Below are 18,397 nucleotides of genomic sequence, written 5' to 3' on the forward strand. Positions count from 1 at the left end.
GGTTGATTTTTAATAAGCCATCTGGTAAGATAAGAGTTTTTCTTTTAGCCAAAGGCCAAAAACAAGTCCACCTCATCTATCTGTTGATGGTATTTTCGCTTATGTGTACACGTACGGATGGGCATTCATTAGCGTTGCATGTTTACAGCTCTATTTTGTAGAAATGTTAGTAAATGATTGCAAGCGAACCCTAAAAAACGTTTTATTATGGATCCAGTCTTCCTTTTTTTCTCTTTAGCAAGCCAGAATGTGTTTGTCCGCAGCATTTTTTTTAGATTTGGTTATGTATTGCGCAAGGCATATTTCGCGCGAAATATAAGCATGTGAAATGGAACTCCCCACGCTTCAGAAAATTGCGTCAGCCTAACCTAACGTCAAAAATTTGCTGAACAATGAAAGAGACAGATCATTGTACCCGCAAATGCACAAAATATTATTGCAAATGCCATAATAACCAAAAAGCTTGTAAAGAGTTCAAATCCGCTTAACCAATATCACGCGCTTCGCGCTACAAGTTCGCTGAAAATAGATGGCTTTTGATGTTTTGCCCGGATTTCCTAGCCCTTTGTCGAGTTTACTCAACTTCGTGAAAAGGTAAACATTTATCGGAAATAACCGCCTTGCCTAGATCAGAGAAGATGACGTTTACATTAAAAAAAATCAAGTCGAGTCGAGTGCGGAAAAGGGATTGTTAGGAGCATCTTCTGTAGCTACGTTCTTTTCGTAGTTGTGATTCCAACGTGATCAAACCGTATATCCCTTGTATCATTGCGGTTTCAAGTGCTAACCAACAATCGCAAGAGGTTTTATCCTAAGCTTACCATAACTTATTCAACTAACACGATTCCACGCACCGCAAAAATTATCCAATAAAACGTTAATACCACAAGAAAAATCAGACCTCATCTTCCGTGCTAATTTCTTGTAATCGATTTTACAAAATTATTTGTTGCAGTGTCACGTATCCAACTAAACCTTGGATACCAATTCTAAAAGAATGGCAAAAATTTGGGGTTTATTGCTTTCTTCGTTATACAGGAAGGAGGGTTGGATGACGAGCTCTGATTGGCTGACAATTTCACTTCCTGTCTTGCTGTGGTTGTAATTTACGTTGCCCTCTCAAACACAATTTCACTTTATTATTTTCTCTGACCCTGTATGCGATTGGTCCGCTTCAGCTGTTTTTTATGGTGGGATACTGTCAAAAGGACTTCTGTTGGAGTTTGTGGGCCATTCTCAATGTACGACTGAGCGATTTCTTAGATAATGCGACAGTAATTAAAGCTGAAAGGCAACTCGGTAAGAGATATACAGAGGGAGCTGAAGGATTTGGGTATAATGGCGAAACACAACAGGCGAACTCAACGTTATGTGTTGGTATGTGGCTTTATCCTGGTTCACTGTTTGCCGTTTATTTCTGGTAAGTAAATCACTTTAGTATTAACTTCTTAATTGCTCTTTACTTTAGAATATAAGATTTTTGGTACTGATAAATTCAATTGTCCTCCCGTCTCGTCGCTCGCTCCGGACCGTTCTTGAATTCTTAGTTGGCAGGCGAGACAGATAAAGCATGGAATATTTTTGCAATGTTTTCCGGCGACCCACTAAACACCAAATACGCCCTTGTGTATAAATAATTCTATCAGATAAACTTAGTTACGGTTTCCTGACTTCCTTTATGGGGGCGTTGGGCTCAATTCAAGGAGATAGATGCGATTTCTAACTCGCTACTTTAGGCTTTTAGCGCGGTACTAATGCAAGATCTATGAGATTATTCATAAGTTATATGACCACCGTTGATTGCTTCACAGATAGCTGCTAAGATACGCTCTTAAATCGCTAGAAACCCCGAGGCCCAAATTTAGCATTATATAACATCACATATATATTATAACATCACATATATATTATAACATCACATATATATTATAACATCACATATATATTATAACATCACATATATATTATAACATCACATATATATCGTGCACGCACCAGTTTCAGGGGAGTTTCAGGCTCTAATGTTTCATTTTAAAGGCATGATGTAAGGGATTGTTGTGCTTTGTGGTGCTGTTAGATTTTTTTCTATTGGTGTTACTATCTATTTTATAGTATTTGTTATTATTAGTGTTGTTTATTTATTTTTTTTTTTGCGTACTCATCCCAGTTGGTATCACAGTGTGTTAGACTGTAACTTACACTGTCTTACTCTTAAGAGTTGATGATAAGGCCCTAATTACACGCAGACTCAACGCGAATCCTTCTTTGCTATAATACCAGTCGCTCGCATCTATTTCCCAATGGAAACGCAAAGGAGTAAAATCTAAATACTGAAAAGTTGCTTGTGAATTCACAGAGATGTGAGCGGAATCGTCACTGTTTCATCGAATCACATTCAGCGATAAAAAGGGACGGTTTGAGTAGGCAAAAACTATCGAATGAAACCAAAGGTATTTTTGGATAGACTTCCGGAATCTGACAAACACATTCAGGAATGTACACAGGGTTTACGCGGTTGCGTGCGCATCCCCTTGGCCGCCAAAGGGGGCCCTTTCTTTTGAAGGATCGCCAAATACTATCCTTTTCCATACGAAACCTACTGCGCAACCTCAGCAAATCCTGGTTATGCACCTGATAACTTTTACAGTAATTTTCTTTATTTTCCAGGTTATTCATTTGTGAACACCCCTCCCCGAGTTATAAGAAAATATCGGGACCTCCCGCCCAACTTGGTATTCGACTGTAGAACAACTGACCCGACCTCCGTGGCAACACTACTTTACAGGGGACGTGATGCTTTCAATCCAGCCCGAATATCACAAAATGGATCTGTATTCACCTTTAAGAATTTCAACGGCATGCCCCCTGGCTTACACAACTATGTATGTAAATCTACAAACAGCCAAGGACAAGTTATTCAGTGGATGACGTTCCTGCATCTGTTAGTGGGAGGTAGGTCTAATGCTATCCACAATCGAGTCAATCAAGGCTGTACCACCCGATTTTGCCAGAAGCACAAACTGTGAGAAAGCACCGATTTCCATCGCCTGATTTCGAAGCTTTTGTAGTATTTGGAAGATGATGTTTTTCAATTAAATCTATTCCTTCATATTATCGATTTTTCTCAGCATTTCTATCTTAACTTCCTTGATTCCCGTTTTAGTCTGCATTCTATATTTTTTTGTCTATAAGTAACTCGTTCATGTCCACTGATATGGTTTCCGAAAAAGAGTTGAACCTGTCGTTCTCTTCCTGTTGTCTCGCTGCAAATTCAAGGTGTACTCTTGATATTTCAAATTATTATTCCATTTATTACCCTTTTTCGATTGATTTCTCCCCCCCCCCCCCCCCCTCTTGGCCAATGCCTAGGGGACACTACACCCCAGACACCGTTATGTTCTTTTCAGTTTCGTACCGGGCCATAGCAAGTATTTTTCCAAAAATCTTTGTGTTAAATAATTAAGAAATTAATAGTAGGGGCGTGACTGTGCCCCCAATATTTTCTTATGTTTCTGTATTGTTCCTCTCCCCCCCCCCCCCCCCCCCCACCCTCCCCCAACATACACAATATTCCGAGGCCTGATACAGCTCTATTGTATTATCTGTTACAGTCCAACTTAAGGTGAATCTAGATCGTTACAATCTCGTCAAACGCTCTGGCGAATCGTTCAACATAACATGCGAAGTCACATCCGCCGGAGTCTCGACACTCAACATCGAATGGCAGAAAAGCATAGGAAGCGCATTTGTAAGGATTCCCGCTGACCATACATTCGCCAAAAAGAATGCACTGGTTCTTATGTTCAAGAATGCGCCTGCAATGAATCAAACTTATTTCAAGTGCGTCGCTAAGTTGTCGGTTCCAAAAGATTACAAGAAGGAGCAAGGAACATACGTGCACATCCTAGGTGAGCAATTGTGGCAGATGAAATTGAGCGTCTCTTTTTCTGAAGTAATGTTTTTTAGCCAATTTCTTCCCCTCCACTTGCTGACCAGCTTGCAGCTAATCTCTTTGACGCGTTCCTTTGTTGTTGTCGTTGCGGTTCCTCACTTTACTCCTTCTTTATTTAGTTTTCTGGAGGGGAGGTGGGGGGGACGAAAATATAGGGAAAGCGTAAGGGTGGGGTCATGGAAATTTTTGTTCATCCTCAAGGAGTGGGGGCAATTAAGCCTTTACTTTTATCAAACTCTTCTCGCCCCCTACGGGATAATAAATAAACTTTTCCTTTTTGTCCACCTTGTTTTTACCTTTCCAACTTCCAAAACTCATCATATTGCAATATCTCAACCAATTTATATTCTAGATCCAGTACCAGCCACCATATCACACTTCACAACGGACGACGAAATAGTGCTCGCCCCAGACACATCTCAGGACTTTCACTGCGCAGCCACAGGTTTCCCACTGCCTGAAATTCGCTGGTTCAAAGACGGCAAAGAATTGCTTACAGATAACTGCCTGTGGAACTGCAAACACAGGCGCGTGTACGAAAAGCACAAGGCAGGGGTTCATGACGTCAATGAGTGCTTGAGAGTGAATGATGTTAAGTTCCCGGATGACGCCGGAGTGTACACGTGTCAGGCGACTAATGGGGTCGCTGTGTTGCCATCAACGAGGTCCGTCAGGGCAGTATTCTTAGGTAAGTCTTTTCAGCTCGTTCTCAGGCTCCTCTATTTCTGCCTTTTTTCGCTTAGCCCGGTACCTTATATTGCCCCGGTACCTTATATTACACCTGAAAGCGTAACAAACGAATGTTGGTCAAGGAAATGATTGCATAGATATTGCTTCACAAGACGTGCCGCTAACTCTAAGAATTGCAATCGTATTTCTACAGTTCCCCCAGTCCTGGATAAGAGAATAGGCTCAATAGTGGTCCAATCCGATACCACGCCCACTCTGACCTGCACCATTCTATCTGGGTACCCTTTGCCTCGTTTCACCTGGACCAATCAGCTGGCCGTATGCGGCCAAGACGCCCAGAAATGCAAACCACTCGAAAAGTGGCAGGCACTAATGCCAGGGTCAACCCGACAAAGTCCGCCATCTCCGGACCCCACCCTTCAGAGTAATCTTACAGTATCTGCGAGTGTTTTCTCTGAATTCTACCGCTGCCAGGCTGGCAATAACTTGGGCTCAGATTCCCATGTGATACACTTACAGAGATCAAGTAAGAAAATGGTGCTTTGGTAAAGCATGTAATGTGTACCTGTTGCTCGGCCATTAGGAAGAAAACTGGGCCGAATTGAAATGTGATGAGGCGCAGGAGCCCCTTTAGGGGTAGGGAGATGTTCAGGTATATGAATTATATGCATAAAATGTGCGTTTAAAGGGAGGGAGTCACTCATTCCCTGTATATATCCACATTTTGCCGCCTGAGGAGAAGATATGGAGAAAGACTAAGGTCGGAAGATATGTTTTATTTGACAAATTAGACAATATGTTAGATAAACGTTACAAGATATGTTATATTAGACAAATGGTAAGGGGGGATGGCTTGAGCAAAATGGGTATCCGAGTGGGGCAGGGAATGCTAAAATTTTTAATACTGCCTTTCCCCCGACAATGTTTTCTAGTTACGGCTATAAAATATGTTAGAATGCAAAAGGTTTCACTTTTCCATTCATTTTCCTATTCTCATTCAGAAAACAAAAAGCCCTCCATCTCCATAAAATCTCTGCCTGACGTTGACGAGGGTCAGACTTTCTCCCTTCGCTGCAACATCTTCCTGGGGAATTTCACGAGCTGGAGACGAGACGGCGTTACGCTGACGCCGACCGAGGACCCCCGGATCAGCATTGATTTTGTATTGAGTAATGCTCTGAGCCAGGAGGTGTCACTGAGCGTCGCTAACGCGACTGTGAATGACTCTGGTGTTTACTCATGTCACGCGGATCAGATGATAGAAGCGCGGCTTAAGATGAATATCACGAGCAGTGTGACTGTGCATGGTAAGATGAACATTACAAGTAGTGTTACTGTGCATGGTAAGATGAACATCACGAGTAGTCTTACTGTGCATGGTAAGATGAACATTACGAGTAGTGTTACTGTGCATGGTAAGATGAACATTACGGGTAGTGTTACTGTGCATGGTAAGATGAACATTACGAGTAGTGTTACTGTGCATGGTAAGATGACCGCTGGGTTGGGCAATTAAGGCGGCAATGTCGCCAGTGTACTTCCGGTCGATTATAATAATCGTAATAATCTCCGATGATTTTTAACGGATAATGCGAAAAATATTTCAAAATTGTAAAAGCTGTGTGTCTATTGGAAGTTTCTTTGAGGATATGACTGATAATTTAGACGAGATTGCCAGTTAAATAGCGAAGATTCTAATAGATTATCTCCGTAAACTGCTGACAATGCCGCTTTTTAAAAAACATACCAACAAATAGTTTCATAACACTTATATGTTATTTGCGTAAACTTACAATTTTCGTAACCAAGCGACATCATCCTTTTGGATTTCTGAGCCTGTTTTTATTCGTATTTATCACTCAAAGTATTATATTGTTGTCTTCAGCCGTCTACCCTCCTCGCATCACCAGCTTCAATAACATCACCGTCCTTGCGAATCGCCGAAACAAAACCAACGTTTTGATCACGTGTTTGGTGAACGCGCATCCTGAGGCGACTGTCACGTGGTGGGCGGGGTCACTGAAGCTTAACGCCATCACTGAGCAGAGAACGTGCCGTAACAGCCTAAGGGGGTACTACCTCTTACGAGGGCGTGGCGGGGATACCCTGGTTATATGTGACGCGCTGCATGAGGCGCACTCGGGCTGGCTGACTTGCACTGCGGAGAACCACAAGGGCACCGATCAACGCTCTGCTTACCTGGATATTCTCGGTTAGTGCTAATGTAAAGGTTCCGCTGATCTTATCTACCATACCTCACATGGTGGGTGGGGTACTGAAAGCACATCCCCCCCAATATTTTCAGAAATTATAAGGAAATGACCACTAGGGGCGTGGCCCAATATTTTCAGAAATTATAAGGAAATGACCACTAGGGGCGTGGCCCAACATTTTCAGAAATTATAAGGAAATGACCACTAGGGACGTGGCCCAATTTTTTTTTAATGTTTCTGTATTGTGCCCCTCCAATATTTCAAGGCCTGCTACGGCACTGCCTTACCATATCATTTCTTTGCCTTAGGTTTGCTACACTCGCCATAGCTAGCCATAGCCCCCGAATCACCCCCCCCCCCCCCCCCAGCTCACCTAGCCTCGACGTACTTGATCCCATCTCACCTTAAAACTCGCCTTACTACACCTGACCTAACGTTACCTCAACTCATTCGCTTTGCCACACCTACGCTCACCCTACTGTTACTCACTTGATCGCTCTTAGTGGCGGAACTTGTGGAAAGGTCGTGGGGGTGGTGCCCTCTTCCCCTCCCAACCCAACCCCCAACACCCACACAAAAGAAGTGCTATTAAAAGGAACATTCAAATAACATTACCTTTACACACATTGGCACCAGCCGGGCCAAGACGGGACGCTAGCACAGTCTATTACCCGTGCATTTCGGCAACCACATGGACAGCTGTTTTGTCCTTATTAGGACTCATAAGCATGACATAACCGGTTTACCTCAGCTAAATTTCATCGGTAATGAACTGCAGGGCGACTTCGACATAAAGGACGTGTTTTTTTAAAGTTCACTTGTTAAAGAGAGTCACTTTCTCGAGAGACACTTAAAGAGAGTCACTTTCTCGTTTTTACGTGCTACACTCCCTCTAATTAATGCTACGACCCTAGAGAATAACCCAAGCCCTAGTCCTAGATCCGCCCCGAGCTCACCGCGTACTATTCGTCTTTAGTCTCACCAAGGATCTCCACACCAAAGAGCCAAATACTCCGACTCTACCGTGGAACTACGTTGAACCAAACCTGCGTTTCACAAGGGAACCCAGCTCCCGTAATCCAGTGGTACAAAATCGAAATGAATGGGTCAGTATCCTTACAGACTAGAGTCAAGGAAGGAAGATTGCTTATTGATGAGATGCGAGAGGAGGATTTTGGCAATTATTCTTGTGTGGCGACGAATTCTCGTGGCTCCGATGCCGTCTACCTAAGCATAACAGGTATGCAAATTTCTTTTTTCTCTAAGGAAACATAATCTATGCCTTCTTGTTGCCCTGACCGGGTAGAACACATTCGCGTCTGTAGAATAGGTGGACCTTCGAAGTATCCAATAATATCATTTGATAGAAAGATTAATTGTTGATACAGATACGGGTCTGTGTTTGTAGAGCTCCCCATTGTATTCTGATGTCCTATATTTCCTTTTTTTTTCTTCATTGTAGAACTCTATACAAGCTTGATTTGGTTGTGTTCTATTAATAATATTTTGCTCCACAACTGCTTTCTACGCTTTTAGAGCTTGAATCTGCCGAGCCCCCGTCGGCGGAAAGGCTTGTCCTGGTCCTGGGGGCAAGTATAGGAGGCGGCATGGGCTTCCTGTTGATCCTACTACTGCTCGTCTGTGTATTGTTCCACATGCGAAGCAAGAGCATCATCGAAGAGTACAAAACAGTCAAGTACCTGAGACAGGCCCACCCAGATTATAAGGTACACGACAGCGACAAGTTATATTTCACCCACTTATTTGCAATTATTAACGCTTGAGCATTTAACAAAAGCTACGATGTTATATTGATAACATTTGATGAAAATGTCGCAGTGATTCGCTTGAATAGGCGCAGGGGCGTAGCCAGGGGGTGGCCTAGGGCCCCCCTTCTAGCAGCCAAAATACAGTAAATGTATGATACATTATCTAAAACACGGAGAAAATGCCTTGAAAATCTCTTTTGGGCCCCTCCTGTTAAAAATCCTGGCTACGCCGCTAAGAGGATTTGTACTCCCACCTTTGAGTGGCAAATTCAAGCCAAAATAAACATATAAATGGCTGCGCCCGTCACGTCATAGAGCCACGAAAAAAATATTACAATGAATATAAGCCATATCTGACAAAGAAATAAACCTTCTGGCTGATTTATAAGCGCTGAATAAGTTGCTTTTTGTTGTTGTTATTTTGCCGCTAAAAGCCGGAGCGCGAGCGAGTTTGCCACCCAAAAAGTCACGTGATCTGTTAAGGCAAGTCTTATTGGCCGATTTACATGAATACCTTGTGTGACCTCTAGTGCACAGATCACTGTGCTACCCAGGCTTCTCATTGTAGAACTGTCAAACGGTACGAGTAAAAACCGACTACTGCCTCCTTAGATTGACCCAGAACGCACCCTTCTGGAGCAGTGTAACGACCTTCCATATGACGCCGACTGGGAGTTCCCCGAAAAGCGGCTCATTCTACAAGAAGTGCTGGGTTCCGGTGCATTCGGTCAGGTCATCAAAGCCGAGGCGATAGGTATTCTCTCCCTCTCTGCGCGGGACAAGACATCGGAGGCGTACAAGCGCAGATCGCGTATTCGACGCCGGTTGAGTTCCAGTCGACTGTTTGCGGATTCGCATGGAAATCAGTACAGCAGGACTACTGTCGCCGTCAAGATGCTCAAAGGTGTGTTCTGCAGAAGGCGCCTCTTCGCTTGTGTAATTTCCAGGTTTATACAGACGTGCATGTCTTATGGACGACGGCGACGACATTAAGAACGGCGTCCGTGGCGGCGCTCGTGAAAATAAGAAAATGCTGGCTTTCGTGAAAATAGGAAAATTTCGTTCTAAATTTGTCGTAGTAGATGACAACGCCTTTTCGTGAGCTCTCGCGCGGTTCTTAATGCTGTTGCCGTCGTCGTGGTCCCTTCCTACAGTGCGAAGCACGCTACCGTGATTAACAAGACCAAGATGTTTTGATGTTCACATTTTTTCACGTTTGGAAAGAATTGAGTGATCTCTTATGTTTTTTCTTTCGATGCTTTCTTTTCCAGAAAACGCCTCAGAAAGTGACTACAAAGATCTAGCATCAGAGCTGAAGATCATGATTCATCTGGGTGAGCACAAGAACATTATCAACCTCCTTGGCGCATGCACTCGGGGTGAAAACCTCATGTTGATTTTGGAGTACGCCAAACACGGCAATCTGCTTCAATTCCTGCGCACGCGCAGAGACATCTACGAACCCACATGGAAGAAAACGACGTTTAATCCTAAGACAGAGTTCACGCTAGCAGACCAGGTGGTGGATGCTTACCAAATTGCACAAGGAATGGATTTTCTGGCGTCCAAAAAGGTTTGCATTCCTTTAATGCCGGTTGTAGTGGGGAAACGTGACGCTAGGATCTCCACTAGCTATAGTAGGGAAGACAACCCAGAACTCATAACTTATTAGAACCCTCTAAGCTAAAGTTCATAAACTTAAACCTTGAGACTGGCGCCATAAACCACTCGGCCATCAAGACGCTTATTGTAGTCATCACTTTTAAAATAAGAATTTACAATCTATTTTACGAATTCCTTTTACCTTCCTCTCTTTGTAATCATTAAGAGAAGACGTGTCATCGATACTGGAAGACCACTCGTCTCCTTTTAGCCAGAAGATTGGACTTAAAGTAATTAAAACTTGAAAATTACGCCCCATCCTCCCCACGAATGGAATAGGCTTTGAAACAAGCCCAAGACTTTCAACTGAAGCCATGATTCATTTTATGGCCTTTTTTTATAAGGCACATATTAAGATAAATCCTTTATACTACTTTTTGTAGTGTATACACCGGGATTTGGCGGCGCGTAATGTTCTAGTGGACGAGGGATACGCGCTCAAGATTGGCGACTTTGGCCTCGCGCGCGATATCTACAAGACGGACTTGTACGTCAAAAAGGGAGCTGGGCTACTCCCCGTCAAGTGGATGGCACCGGAAGCTCTCTTTGATCGCGAGTACTCCAGCAAGACCGATGTGTAAGTAAGACTTGCTGAGTCATATGTTGGAAAGGGCGAAGCCATTTTGTAAGTGAGATAGAGGGTGGGGTACAAACAAAGGTATTACGCATAAAGAGAAAGGACACAATTGTTTTCCATTCAAGAGAGGTTTTAAGTTGCGCACGCCACCATGTGTCCACCGCTTGGTACGCTCGGTACTTCTCGCTGTGTACTTTTTTGTTCATGACTCGCTGTGACATCATCTATACGAACGAGTACTCAGGATTGGCTAAGGGGTGTGCGCAGTCATAGGTCATTGGTTGAAGATCATAGTCATAGGGACAGTGCTGAAAAACGCAAGACTAGTTCCAGTTCCGCGCGGTTAAACCAGCCTTTTTGTTTTAAAATGGTGGCGTTTTACCCGGCGAACTGTCATATTTCGACGAATGCTAAGAAAACTAGACCAAACCTAAGGCTATAATTTTCTTAATGACTACCTTATTATCAAACAAATCTGTCATCTTTTGTACAGTATGGTTTTAATACTGTACAGTTAGTCAAAACAGCGACTGAAGTCAGCCTTTCGTACCTTCACTCGAACGAGTCAACAATACGATTGTGTTTGTTTTCGCCAGAACACGCGCATGCGCATACGTTATTCAGCACTGTCAGTCATAGGTTGAAGATCCCTTAATAAGAAATGGCCCCCTTTTTTGCCCGCCAAGGGGGGAGGCGCGCACCCTGTGCACCCCCCTGTGTGTGCGCCTGTCTATACATCTAGTAGAGGACAGACGCACGATCAAATGAGATCTATTTGTTAAATAGCTGGGCCTCTATTTGTTATAGCTGGGCCTTTGGTGTTGTATTGTGGGAAATCCTGACCCTTGGTGGTAGCCCATATCCCGGGGTGCCTCTGGAGCAGTTATTAGACTACATCAATGAAGGCAAACGCATGGCTCAACCACGTGACTGTCCTCCGGAAATCTACGCTATTATGTGCGACTGCTGGTCGCTTGAGCAGGATCGCAGGCCCACCTTCGCTGAGCTGGTGCGAAGAATCGAGAGAATTCTAGAAAAGAAGATGGTTACGGTATGTAGGACGCTTAGGATGGAAGGACAACCATTTCTTGGTATTATTTTTGCTGAACAGTTTTCAAACCACATGTCAAATGTCAATATTATGTCATCGATGATCAGTTTCAGAATTGGAACTAATCTTTTATATCTTCCTTGCATTTTTTTTTCCATTTTATCCGTGACACTGTCACTAACCCCTGCTAGGACGACGAAGCTTGGAAAAGAAAGGAACTAGAGCGGTACCTCGAATAAACACAATTTGTCCGTTTTATTGCGATAGGAGACCGACACAGACGATGCGGATGCTTATATAAGTGTATTCGTAGAAAATGAAGGTCCGAAGAATTACCTTGAACCCGATGATATGTTCAGCGGTCCTGAAAAAAGGCGGGAACCAAAAGAAACAACTGACGACTCCAATAGGTGAGAGGGTAGTCGGTTGCTATGGGAAGCTAGAACGGGAGGAGGGGGGAGGGGAGATGGGTGAGGTCTTTTGTTTTCACTGTAGCCGCAATGTCAGCACAGCTGGAAACGGGGGAGGGGCTTTCAGATTCAAAAGGAGCGGGGAGTCAGTAGGTTGGGGGGCTTGGGTGTTGAATTACCTTATGTAAAAATTATTTTAAAGCAATTCAAAGTTTAGCGATAATATAATTCTACAAAAAGAAACATTGATGGATCGCGAAAAATGCCAGTCGCTTTTTACCCGCGCTCAAAGTCTGAGAAATCAGTACCACACTTCGTTTACTAGCCATCTAAAACTGACTAAAATGATATTCCAGGTATAGCATTCTCGAGGCCCCGCTTCCCCCAATACCACCCCCCTTCCTAGAAGACACGCAAGATTCCGGCGACGAGTCAGCCTACTGTCAGCCCTGTGATGATCCTCGGACGCCCCTAAGAAACCACGTGAGTAATCACGTGCCTGGTCACGTGATAAATAAAGGCAAAACCAGAAGGGCCAGCATAAACGACTCGCCTTACTCCGAGACCTATGATGACCTTCGGACGCCTCTGAATAACCACGTGTACAATCACGTGCATGATCACGTGTTTGATGAGGATAAAACGAGAAGTACTAGCAGTGACAGTTCGGCGGGAAAGGAAAGTGGGATTGGAATGGACGACGATATGAAGGAAGATACCGGGCGCGGATCAATAGAATTCGATGAAATAGATGCCACGCGTTACAAGTCACGCTTATTGTCGTCCAGGGAGTCAGTTGTGTGACAAATGTGTTAATTAAGAGGATGGGAACAGGCCCGTAGCCAGGATTTTGAGCGGGGGGGTTCGTTTACCCATTTAGCGGACCACTTTCTCTTAGATAGCTCGCCCTAGCTTGCAGTGGTATTCAATTTTTCTTCATTAGAGCGGACCTTCCAGTCCAGTGGGGTGGTTCTTCCGAACCCACCGAACCCCCCTGGCTACGGGCCTGGGGAGGTAGCGTTAAGTAGCGTGGTAGTGGAAGCTCGATATAGTCGATAGAACTATAATTGTTGTAAACAGTCACTATTTCAAGAGCGGAAAAAAAATATAAGAAATTAAATAATAATATTAATATATCGAGGTTCTACTGACTTCGGTATGGGTATTACTGGCAGACAACAAAGTTTTGTGTCAGTTTTACTGCAATCTCGGCATAGAAGAGATTTGGTAGAAAGAGTCCTTTATAAAAAGATATCTATTAACACAGTGTAGAAGAGAGGGGAATTATTTATTTTTGCTCGATATTTCAAAACGTTTTATTGTATAATTATTTCGTTTATTCTATTGTATATATGGTTCTCAAAGTTTAAATCACAAACAGGGAATGTAAAAAGAAGATAAGTGATTCTTTGGAAAATAAATTTTAATAATGTTTGTATGTATGTTTGTCATTGACACATCAATGGGTCATCATGAAATTATACTATAATTCTTAAAACACAATGAAACATTTCCATAGTCTTGTTGGATCATAAATATCAAAAGTTACACATGCCCGGTGCCTCGTTGTAAAAGTTTCATTAGCTATCGGTTGTCTGCCATTTATCCTCACGTTTTCGCGGTTCCGACAGCTGAATGATTCTCTGACTTGGCTTTGCTTTCTTTGCTTGTGACGTCACTTGCCATACCATGCTCCCGCGACCACAGCTATACGTGAACTCGTCTCTGGGTGACAAAAACACCAATCAAATTGCTTAAGTCTGCTTATGTCGAGGGAAACCCCTATATACTACTTGATGTACCACAAGTGACTGGTGCTAAGGTTACTGCCCTTCTAAGGCAGGGTAGACATTTTTGTAACAGTATTACAAAGCTGGTATCAATTTGCTTATCTACAGTGTCAGATGCGTAGCAATATTTTAATCTAACGAGAAGTGCATTTTCAAGTTCATCTTCAAGAGCACTTATCATTTGTTTGTTTGTTCACAGCCAGCAACATGTCACTTGCAAAAGACAGCGTGACACCCTTATTAAAGATCTTAGGCCATGTACCCCCTCCCCCAAATGTCAGCACTTGTCACACAATGTGTTTTAAAGCGTAACAAAACCTGTGTAAGTGCCTTGTTTAAGAATGTATAGTGTGCACAATCTTGCAGGATAAAAGGTCAAGCTAGAGCACATTGCGTGACCGTATCCCAGAGTTCTGCGCGGTCTTCCTACCTTTGACAGCACTCATTGTGCTCTAGCTGTAAGGGCATTGCGTGACCGTATCCCAGTTCTATGCGGTCTTCCTACCTCTGACAGCATTCTGGGTGCTCTAGTTGGAAGTTCTTTTTCGGTGTGGCGAGCTGCACAAGTCTTTCACTCGTACGACTCTTCTGAGTTTCTCGTGGGAGGGGACGAATGGTCGTCTGGTTGCTCCAGTCTACTGGCCTAGATTATACAAATATTATATTAATCACCTTCACAAATCAACCACATTTTATTTAATCTACCGGTTTTTTGCAAGGAACTGCAGGATTACCCGGAGCGTTACGAAAACCACGCGACTACTAGCATATCAAAAAAATGTAGCCAAAAATTGTCGTTTTTGACAAACACGGTCACTTCCATATAAGGAAACTACTATATTCCTTATTTGGAAAAACTGCATGATTCTTGTCATTTTTAGGTTGCCGTACCGCAGGTGCTTCGTAAACTTTATGAGTTGTAATCAAAAGAGAAAAACAGTGACTGTGACCATCCTTGGTCAATGGAGAAAGTATCTGAAAAGAAACTAAGATTCCTCGGTACCAGTCCCTCAGAACGACAACGTTTTCTTCATATGCTCCAGTCCTAAAGAACGAGGAGGGCTAGGGTGGGTGGGGAGGGTGTGATGGGGGGATGGATGGGGTTATTTCGCATACCAATGGCTTGTCATCCAAGAAGCCCTGTTAGGTTTAGGTTTTGCCAGCTCCTCGATCCTAGAAGACCTGGAAAGAGTCAGTGAGAAATAGATAATCATGTTAAGGCTGATTTAGACAACACGATGATCCTAGAAGACCTGAAAAGAGTCGGCGAGAAATAGATAATCAAGGCTGATTTAGACAACACGATTTAGTTGACGCGATCCTTAGCCCTGAATTACATACTACGACTTCCGTAGCCGAACGTCGTGACGGAGTCGTAGGCTGTTTAACTCTACGACTTTCGTAGTCTAGCGTCGTGACGGAGTCGTAGGCTGATTTACACTCTACGACTTTCGTAGTCTAGCGTCGTGACGGAGTCGTAGGCTGTTTAACTCTACGGCTTTCGTAGTCTAGCGTCGTGACGGAGTCGTAGGCTGTTTAACTCTACGACTTTCGTAGTCTAGCGTCGTGACGGAGTCGTAGGCTGTTTAACTCTACGACTTGAGTGATACAGGTGTTGCGTCGTGACGGAGTCGTAGGCTGTTTAACTCTACGACTTGAGTGATAGAGGTGTTGCGTCGTAGCGAGTCGTAGGCTGTTTAACTCTACGACTTTCGTAGTCTAGCGTCGTGACGGAGTCGTAGGCTGATGTACACTCTACGACTTTCGTAGTCTAGCGTCGTGACGGAGTCGTAGGCTGTTTAACTCTACGACTTGAGTGATAGAGGTGTTGCGTCGTGACGGAGTCGTAGGCTGTTTAACTCTACGACTTGAGTGATAGAGGTGTTGCGTCGTAGCGAGTCGTAGGCTGTTTAACTCTACGACTTTCGTAGTCTAGCGTCGTGACGGAGTCGTAGGCTGTTTAACTCTACGACTTTCGTAGTCTAGCGTCGTGACGGAGTCGTAGGCTGTTTAACTCTACGACTTTCGTAGTCTAGCGTCGTGACGGAGTCGTAGGCTGTTTAACTCTACGACTTTCGTAGTCTAGCGTCGTGACGGAGTCGTAGGCTGATTTACACTCTACGACTTTCGTAGTCTAGCGTCGTGACGGAGTCGTAGGCTGTTTAACTCTACGACTTGAGTGATAGAGGTGTTGCGTCGTGACGGAGTCGTAGGCTGTTTAACTCTACGACTTGAGTGATAGAGGTGTTGCGTCGTAGCGAGTCGTAGGCTGTTTAACTCTACGACTTGAGTGATAGAGGTGTTGCGTCGTAGCGAGTCGTAGGCTGTTTAACTCTACGACTTTCGAAGTCTAGCGTCGTGACGGAGTCGTAGGCTGTTTAACTCTACGACTTTTGTAGTCTAGCGTCGTCACGTAGTCGTAGGCTGTTTAACTCTACGACTTTCGTAATCTAGCGTCGTGACGGAGTCGTAGGCTGTTTAACTCTACGACTTTCGTAGTCTAGCGTCGTGACGGAGTCGTAGGCTGTTTAACTCTACGACTTTCGTAGTCTAGCGTCGTGACGGAGTCGTAGGCTGTTTAACTCTACGACTTTCGTAGTCTAGCGTCGTGACGGAGTCGTAGGCTGTTTAACTCTACGACTTTCGTAGTCTAGCGTCGTGACGGAGTCGTAGGCTGTTTAACTCTACGACTTTCGTAGTCTAGCGTCGTGACGGAGTCGTAGGCTGTTTAACTCTACGACTTTCGTAGTCTAGCGTCGTGACGGAGTCGTAGGCTGTTTAACTCTACGACTTTCGTAGTCTAGCGTCGTGACAGAGTCGTAGGCTGTTTAACTCTACGACTTTCGTAGTCTAGCGTCGTGACGGAGTCGTAGGCTGTTTAACTCTACGACTTTCGTAGTCTAGCGTCGTGACGGAGTCGTAGGCTGCTTAACTCTACGACTTTCGTAGTCTAGCGTCGTGACGGAGTCGTAGGCTGTTTAACTCTACGACTTGAGTGATAGAGGTGTTGCGTCGTGACGGAGTCGTAGGCTGTTTAACTCTACGACTTGAGTGATAGAGGTGTTGCGTCGTGACGGAGTCGTAGGCTGTTTAACTCTACGACTTGAGTGATAGAGGTGTTGCGTCGTGACGGAGTCGTAGGCTGTTTAACTCTACGACTTGAGTGATAGAGGTGTTGCGTCGTGACGGAGTCGTAGGCTGTTTAACTCTACGACTCGAGATGTAGAGGCGTTGCGGGCAACTCGCATACGATCGTAATGTCTAAATTGGGCTTTATAAGTCCCGGCAATAAAGTTTACACTTTGTGCTTTGTTTTCTGAGTACTTAACATCGCCTTCCTGACTTCCCCCTCCCCCCCCTTCCCCCCAACCCCGAGCAGAAGCAAGGTCTCAATAAATAGCGTGATTATCAGACGCGCACGATAGAATTCGTGACGCATCAGGCACTAGTCCATAACTATTATTTCTAGAGGCTGAAGGAGAAAGGTCAGTGTAAAGTGATGCCCGTTGTCCATATCCCATTTAAAGAAAGAAGAGGCTGCTATAATGACTGTTTAGACAAATAAAATAAATAGCTATTTAAAAGGGGTACATAGACCGTATTTAGTTTGCGCGTTTAGTCTTAAATTTCCACGCACTGTTGGAAGCTTTTTATTCGTTCGATGTATCACACGGATGACCAAGAGAATAATTAGGATTCGTGTGTGATTCTGAGGTTTCCGTTTACTCTAGTGATGGCGGGTTTCTAAGCGAACCGTATGGCGCAAATAATACTCGTGACGTACCCCCCCCTACAAGGTAGCATGACACAAGCAATCATACAATTTAAGTAAGAGTATTCAATGCTTATAACGTCCAATATTTTAAATAAATTAATAAGACATTATATCGATGAATTCTGAGTGTCGAATACTTACATCAATCAGGCGTTCCACTGAATGAGGAATAGACCCTTATATCGAAATACGTCTGTTTCCTAATGGATTTCGTATGAACGAAAGGCTCGTGTTTGAAAATACACTTAAATGTTTAGCTTGCTGGTTCCCAAGTTACCGTGACAGCCAACCTAGCCATAGGCGCCATAAGGTCAGGTGGATTCGGTCTCTTGGTTATCGTGTTTCACCACAATTGCACCGCGAAACGTTATTGGAGTAAACGTGAGAGATGGAAACTAAACAAACTGTGAAAACTCGATAGACATAAATAAACCGTTGAGATTCGTTTTATAGTCCCAGTTTTATATTGAAATGAGAAGATTAGTAATGTTTTCTTTAGGTTTAAAGG

The 18,397-nt window shown here is 43.8% G+C and overlaps 2 protein-coding genes across 2 annotated transcripts; one reads left to right on the forward strand and one right to left on the reverse strand.

Moving 5' to 3' along the window:
* Positions 1-1,105: 1,105 nt before the first annotated feature.
* LOC5509419 (inactive tyrosine-protein kinase 7) lies at positions 1,106-13,762 on the forward strand. The gene is made up of 15 exons (XM_032378366.2): positions 1,106-1,420; positions 2,668-2,952; positions 3,612-3,908; positions 4,305-4,640; positions 4,836-5,168; positions 5,644-5,949; positions 6,528-6,854; positions 7,832-8,095; positions 8,392-8,582; positions 9,237-9,528; positions 9,896-10,197; positions 10,670-10,863; positions 11,671-11,914; positions 12,182-12,324; positions 12,681-13,762. Exons 1-15 carry the CDS (start codon positions 1,339-1,341, stop codon positions 13,126-13,128), a joined length of 4,044 nt encoding a protein of 1,347 aa, XP_032234257.2. The 5' UTR covers positions 1,106-1,338; the 3' UTR covers positions 13,129-13,762.
* On the reverse strand, positions 13,594-18,341 carry LOC5509418 (testicular haploid expressed gene protein-like). Its single transcript, XM_032378367.2, has 4 exons — positions 18,031-18,341; positions 15,231-15,296; positions 14,620-14,757; positions 13,594-14,049 (listed from the first exon to the last, which is right to left on the reverse strand). Coding segments are annotated over exons 1-4 (351 nt in total). The 5' UTR covers positions 18,033-18,341; the 3' UTR covers positions 13,594-13,904.
* Between the last annotated feature and the right edge of the window lie 56 nt (positions 18,342-18,397).

Source organism: Nematostella vectensis, chromosome 10 (assembly GCF_932526225.1).
Source record: "Nematostella vectensis chromosome 10, jaNemVect1.1, whole genome shotgun sequence".
NCBI lineage: Eukaryota > Metazoa > Cnidaria > Anthozoa > Actiniaria > Edwardsiidae > Nematostella > Nematostella vectensis.